This window comes from Montipora foliosa, chromosome 10, assembly GCF_036669935.1.
Source record: "Montipora foliosa isolate CH-2021 chromosome 10, ASM3666993v2, whole genome shotgun sequence".
Lineage (NCBI taxonomy): Eukaryota > Metazoa > Cnidaria > Anthozoa > Scleractinia > Acroporidae > Montipora > Montipora foliosa.
In genome coordinates this window covers 1936125-1943460 of record NC_090878.1, presented here as the reverse complement: position 1 = coordinate 1943460, position 7336 = coordinate 1936125, and the positions used below count along the sequence as shown (strand labels likewise).

The window sequence follows — 7336 nt, the reverse complement described above, 5'->3', positions numbered from 1 at the left end:
AAGGAAACTTTTCCCAGCAATAATTTAAGCTTTACTTCATACGCTGCGTAGAAATGCATTCGGTTAACTTTAGTCTTTCCAGAAAATGAACTAAAGCGACAATATATTCTCTATTTATATCATTCCACGATCCCGAATTCTTCTTCTTAACCAGATTCAAATTTTTAATGACATTGGAAGGGTACAAATTACTTCACAATTCCCTGCGTTTTGGAAAGGAAATTTCTCCAACAATTATTTAACGTCTACTTAAAAACGCAGCGCAGAAATGTATCGTGTTAACCTGCTTCTTTCCAGAAAATGAACTAAACCGATATTAACACACATTTGTGTCATTTCTACGATCTCGAATCTCATTAACCAGATTGCTTCCTTTAATGACTACCATTGTTCCGTTTTGGAAGGGTACAATTTCTTTACAATTCCATTTTTTTGAAAAGCAGATTATACCCGGCAATAATTTAAGCTCTACTTAATACTTTCCCCGTCATTACGGCTTTCGAAAAGAAAGATCAAGGGGCTGAAATTCTCTCCTGATTTCTGTAAAGGTTTCTCCTACGTTGTCGTAATGTTTCTAAATTTATCACTAGACCTTCCGGTTTGTATGTGTACAACTTCGACTATCAGCCAATCAGAAGAAGACTATTCCCTACTTAACCAATCAGAAACCAGATCAGAGCAGATATCTTCCTAGCACCTTCAAAAGTGTGGTTCAGTGTCATAGAGACGTGTGTTAGTTGTCTTGCTGTTGCGAATTCTTCTGGGATAATTTTCCATGAAATCGTGGAAAGCTGCTTTTACAGGTATACCGAGCGGACATGCCAAGACGCGTGTCTGAAGTCGGTGAAGGTAAGTGATTTTTCGGGCGTATTGATGACGCCTTCTCCACCGTTCCACCGTCTGGCCCATTTTCTCCGAATTAATTAATTATTCGTGATGTACAAACGGTGTCAAAATTAGTTCCATAACATACATGTACTATGAAAGGTAGGTTACCGTTTACAGTAAGGTATTTTCCTATATGTTTTGGAAAGACTCGTTTGTTTGTCTCTTTTTGATTCATATTGAAAAGAAAAAGGAAAGGTTTCTGCCATTGTAATCGGCAGGCTTAAAGTGGCAACCCTCTTCTTGCTATGCTTTTTAATGCTAACGATATGAGGGAAGTCAATTCCTTCATTTCAAGTTTCAGGGCAAGAACATTGGTCATCATTGATCCTCTGTAGCAATTATCACTCAATCAATCACTGTCAGCCACAACCAAAACTTGACGTCCCTTTGTGTGGTTATGGCATAAGTTGAATAGTAAAACACTGTATGTGTGTGTGTATTATAGGAACTGACGATAGTAATGGGGTGTATGGCTTAATCCGAGATCTGTTAGTGGAGGGTAAAGATGCCAGGTTTGTCAACAGGAGGGGACGCTATGTTCTCAACTGGTCCAGAGCTCTTGATTGCTATGCAGATTACAAGGCAAGAAAACATCCTCACTTCAAGAGCAAGAATCTCACCAGACGAAAAGCAAGCAATGGTCTGAGATCAGCCCTTCTGAATTTTTACAAGAAGGAAGGAGCAAAAGAATACAAGGAGTCCAAGAAAGTCAACGACAAGGATGAAGTTGTTGAAAGGCAGTTTCAAATGCCTTCCAGGGTCTTTGAATCCCTTTTTGGAAATACAGTACCTTCAGGTGAAAGTGAGCAAGAAGATGAGCAGGAGATAAACAGCATCATTTCTGAGGTTAGTCAATGTGAGGGGCAATGATTCCTGTTTATATTATTTTGGCTGGAGCATTGTAACGAAACTACCAACCATCACTGGTTGACAGCAATTTCATTTGTATAGACCCCTATAGACCCCCTAATTTCACCCTGTGTGAACTTACAAAATCAAAACCTTGGCAGATAAAGTACATGTTGGAATTTCTTTAATTTTTGTTCATTCTGCAAGGAATTAACAACGTTTGAGGGTTCACCTTCCTAATTAATATACTAACTTAAGGTGGGCCTCAGCTGTCTTTGTTAAACAATGGTATCATTGCTACTGGTACGTATAGAAAACCCTGGGCCCGGTTGTTGGAAAGCGGATTAACTTAATCCAGGATTAGCGTAAACCTTTGTTTCATGTTTTCAACTTTTTGGAAAAAGTTTCTTTTGCTTTTTTCTGTTGTTCAGGATTGACTTCTTCTAATGTAAAGTTTTTTCCGAATATCAGCGTTGAACAGCATTTGGGAGTAGAGAAATAAAGTCCTTGGTTAATTTTTAATCCGGGATTAGTGTTAATCAGCTTTTGAACAACCGGGCACTGGTGAATAGTGGGAGAAGTTGTTTGCATTTCCACCTTGCAAGCTACTGTAGGGTACTTGAATGTTGAGAGCATAACCTTAATTACTTCAAGTTTCAATTAAAATGTCTGTATCATTATTAGATCTTGAATGGTTTCATTTTTAAGGGTGAAATAGATGCCGAAGCAACTCCCAATTCAAGTGACCATGGATTTGATGAAACTATGGATCTCTCTTGTTGTGGTAAGGATAATGCATGCATGTTTTCAGTTTTATCGACGCTGTCCTTATACACTGTAGTTCCATCAAATATGTTATATATTGTCAAGAACTGAGCTTTTGAAAGCATGCTTGGCTCAATCCTGGATCTTGCAATGGACAATAATGGCATTAATGTCCTGGTTTAACTAATTGAACAACTCGTACCTTACTGTGACAGTGATTGTTCAAAAGCAGGTAAGAGCTGTCAAAACCTATTGTCAGTTATGTTGCCGACGTGCAGTGCTTACCGTAATTCCCTCTCTTAAGAATAACTGGGGCTAATGGCCTGAAACAATAAGTGTTGTTACAAAATAATCTACCTGGTGACACTTTCAGTACTGAGTACAAAAATATTAAGAATATTTATCACAGCAGCAGTTATTGCAGGTGAGACGTATTGTGCTAATTATGGAAAGATTGTCAGTAGCTTCTCTAATACTTAAGTCTTGTTGTATTTTCTATCGTTGTGCTCAGCCAAATAGAAAACATTTCCCATGTAAACACTGGAGACAATACATGTAGGATGGAGCTGACCAGCCGTTCATTTCATTTTTATAATAATTATTACGCTATGTTTGTATTAAACACTTATGAATCCCGTGTAAGGTTCCATGTAACAACCTAGAAAAAAATTACCCATGATAGTAAAAATTATAAGTAACCCAGATATAGCTCTTTGGCATCAAGTAAATGCTGCAAAGCAAGGAGTGGACAGGTGTAAATAGCTGAAAGGTCTAAACACCAAGTATAGCAATGGTTACCCATGGGGAATACACTCAGGTACATTAATTTTCACAACAGACATTGCAGTATTGAAGATTAATTTTATGCATGTAATTATTGATCCAGATAGCTTGACTAGCCCTAATGACCTTTTAACCAGTCCAAATGTGGATGGTTTCAAAACTGAAGAAGATGTCAGCATCTTATCCCCAGATGCTGCATTTCATGCACAGGTAAACATTTGACATACAGTGCTGTAATTAGTAATTATTAAATTAGAACTTGCTTTTGCATTTAATACTATTGATAGATACATTATGTTGTGATAGCTTCTGAATTTTAGAATCAGGTTAGGTGTGTCCTGGATTTAATGTTCTTTTGTGAGTTGTGAGTTTGCAGGAAAAATTCATTTTGATCTGGTTTAATATGTCTTTTGCTGTGGGGAACATTAATAAAATTTACCCTTTGAGATCCAAAGGGGTCCTGTGTTAGTTTAACTGTCTGGCGTTAAACAGAGCGAAATATGTGATTGGTATTCTTGGGAGGGGATTGAGTTAAAGTTTCTGAGAACATAGTTTTTGAGTGGATGTCAATGTTAATGTCAACCCTTTTGCTCATAAAATGTTGGACCCCTCTGATGAGTAAGAGTGACAGAGTAAAATTTATTGGAAGTGGTGCTCTTGGGAGGGAAAAGGTTCGAGCCATTCTTAAATGTGGTGCAGTAAATGCACATTCGAGAGTAATAGTTACTTTCTGTACCATGTTTACATGAATTTTTATTCATCTCTCGTTTATTGACATTTAACATTTTGTTACTAGATGTTTGACACATCTGCAGTGGATTCAGCACTGGACGAAATTATTTGTTCAGATGGAATATCTGATGAAATATCTGAAGACATGGACCTATTGGGGGGTATGCATTTCCTATTTTGATTTTAAATTGAAGGTTTCTGGTGGAATATTAAATTAGGGAATGATGCATAGTGATCCATCAGGGAACAATGTGTAGCGATCTACCATGTTATTATAACTAATTGTGAAGTCTCCCGTACGAAACGTACGACCTTTACGCAGCGCTGCTTTAGCGACTGACCGGCGTTGCCCTTATATCTGCAGAAAGGTTGCATGATGGCTGCATCGATAGCACTGTGGGAGTTTCGAAAAATGACTGCGCGTAAGACATCTCAAAGACATCTCAAAGTCACTTAAGCGCTGCAGCAGGACGTGCTGCACTTGAAACAAACATCCGTTTAGCAGCGCTGCTTTTGCGACTCACCAACGCTGCTCGAGGAGACTGTTTGCTAACCACTGCAGGACTTCTGAATGGTTGCTGCATCGGTGATGCATTAGCGACCCTTTCATTGCAGATGTGTTGCAAGAGAGCTGCTTTAATAGCTTCGCGTTGCTTTAACGCTGCAGGTAGGATGTTGCGTGATGCGAGAGGATTTCTTGGTCTAAGAAAAGGTACCTTGAGAAGCCTTTTAATTTAATGGCCACCAACAAGCCGATCAATCGAAAAATGGGTACAAGCAAAAGTATCAAGAGTATCAATTAAATTTATTTTGCATGGCAGAGGAGTTACAGGCAAGCTATATAATGAGCTGTATAATGTACAAAAATATTCTACCCAAAGAGCTTCTTCACTGCTGCGTTGTTACATTAACGGGGTCATTAACTGATCATGATGCGAGCAGGATTCTTTAAAGCCGCCACGAAAGATGATATTGTTCACACAGCTATCTGATTTAATACATTGCAGTTCTCTGATAATTTCATGCGTCTCTATAGGTAGCCCAAGCTCGATATATGAGTATCCGTACAGTGCTATATTATGCGAGAGTAGAAATATAAGGATTTGTATCGGTAAGATGGTTTTCCTCAAAGTTCTGAAAACTACTGACAATTTAAAATAAAAAAACATGTTACCTTGCTTCAGTCTTATATTTATTTGATTCTGGTATGGTTTCTGGGTCGATTTAGAGCGATTTAGGTTGGTTCCTCTTCTTTCCCAAGGTTGGGCACCGAGACGAAGTTGCTGAACGGAATCATTCAAGGAAAAAGGCCATAAATTCGTTCCCAAGGCTTCGATTGCCTCGAAATTCCACGTAGATCACGGACGATTCCTCCGCTACCCATTCGTCTTCTTTATTTTAGCCTCTTGTACACTGAGAAGGATTTAAGGGCCGCCAAACTCTGCAAACATTTGCTTCGAGAGCCATCAAATGATGCTTTGTTCACAACTCTCTTTATCCAAACTGTTGCAAGATCGCCTACCGACCCGCGATTGGTCAATGGTCAATGGTGACCAATCGTAAGTCTTATCGTGGGTCGCTGAAGGGGGTCACTAAAACTATCGCTCCATTCGGACCGAAAATGCGAAATAATGGTGGTGTGCATTGCTGGCGTCGATTTCCCTTGACATTGAAACCTTTTTGTATCGATCAACATGTTGGGCTTATATATAAGCTCCGGCCATATAGTACGAGGTTTGAAATCGCAATTTTCTACAGAATACAACATTTTAATGAGAATGTATTTGTGACTTGAGTTGTCGAAGTTTTATAACCTTCAAGACTGGATATACCTTACGTTACGTATGTACAGCCGTTGATTATCGATATCTTTCAGTTACATGTATATCCCTGACGTTAAGGCAAATTAAGATGCACAAAGCTGCTTATTAAGCGTTGCTTTTACGTTGCTAAACACTGCAAACTTTTACATACGATTGATCTTTTAGTCGAAGCATTTGAGCAATGATGTACAGCGCTGCATGAGCATTGCTTTGTCACTCTTAAACATTCCAAACTTTTCCTCGAAAGTATTTTTCAGTCGCAGCTTTTAAGCAACGATATACAGCGCTGCTTTACCATTGCTTTTTTGATGTTAGGTATTGCAACCTTTCTGCAGCGCTCGATATTCTGCTTCTGAAGCTTGGTGAACGCATGAACGTCGCATAAAGGATGCATAAGCACTGTGCAACCTAAAATATGAAGTTGCGCAGCACTGCAAGAGCGTTGCACTGTTCGTACGGGAGCTGCTGTCTCAGTTATGTGGCAGAAACAGTTACAGCTCTAGATACCATGATTGTGGAATAGCACCAGACAGGGTTTTACCAGAAATGCCATTTTATGAACCTTACTCAAATCTGGTTATCATATCATACTAGTGTATAATGTATAGGTCGTACTTTTGGAAATGGAGGACTGTCATCAACACCTTCAAAAGAATTAAAGATCAAACATTGCAGAATCTTTTTTCAATGATTGCTAATGGAAGCCGTAGGGATAAAGCACTCGCTTATAGGGGCTCTAAGTCCACAAATTTTTTTTCAATGCAGTCCTCTTAATATCATATACTTTAGCCATTCTATGATCATGGGAGTGCACATGTTTTCGACTGCTCTGACAACCAATCAGACTGAGGAATGCAGTTAAGCATTCTTTAGCCGATTTATCATTTTTAGAGTCCTACAGTACATGTAATTATTATAATCACTGCCAACAAGTTTATTAATAATATTTGTACCTCACCAGTGATACTATTGCTTTGTTGTAGTGTTACAAGACATTTGCCCTACATCAGGCTCGGTTAAGGTAAATCTCTTAAATGTACATAATGAAGAAGTCAACTAAATCCAATTTTGTATCGTATTGTTTATCCTTATAATACATGATGTAAAATTTTATATACATGTACATGTACCCTTCGAATTTTAGAGTGAGGAGGTACTGTCTCCGAACATCTACAGATAGTTTACATCATTTTCAAATGCAAGATCACTAAATCAGGGAATGAATATGCCACTCTTTGTGAACAGGTGTAGGTTCTATAACGTTTTAGAGAGTTTGCACCTTAAAGTGTTTTATCAGATCAGGAACTGATTTTCCAATGTTGTCTAGGAAGACACTTGTAACAGCACTGATACCTTGTGTAGTTTTAATCAACTTTGTTGTTAATTTTAATAACAGGGTGGATATAGATTTTACATATCATTAACTGTGCCGTTATCAGAGGAAGTTTCATCAGGAATGGCAGAGTTTGATGGAGTTGCCACTGTTCCAGTGCACA

At 38.4% G+C, this 7336-nt stretch overlaps 1 protein-coding gene across 1 annotated transcript in view; it reads left to right on the top strand.

The window, feature by feature from the left end:
- The first annotated feature begins 670 nt into the window (after positions 1 to 670).
- The window catches only part of LOC137972970 (uncharacterized), a 40873-nt gene continuing 34207 nt past the window's right edge, over positions 671 to 7336 (top strand). The window contains exons 1-7 of the mRNA XM_068819662.1: positions 671 to 849; positions 1334 to 1734; positions 2446 to 2521; positions 3389 to 3495; positions 4082 to 4178; positions 6824 to 6861; positions 7237 to 7336. The exon at positions 7237 to 7336 is cut by the window's right edge and continues 36 nt beyond it. Of these exons, the coding sequence (XP_068675763.1) occupies positions 819 to 849; positions 1334 to 1734; positions 2446 to 2521; positions 3389 to 3495; positions 4082 to 4178; positions 6824 to 6861; positions 7237 to 7336 (850 nt within the window). The 5' untranslated portion in view covers positions 671 to 818. The remainder of the gene's footprint in view (positions 850 to 1333; positions 1735 to 2445; positions 2522 to 3388; positions 3496 to 4081; positions 4179 to 6823; positions 6862 to 7236) is intronic.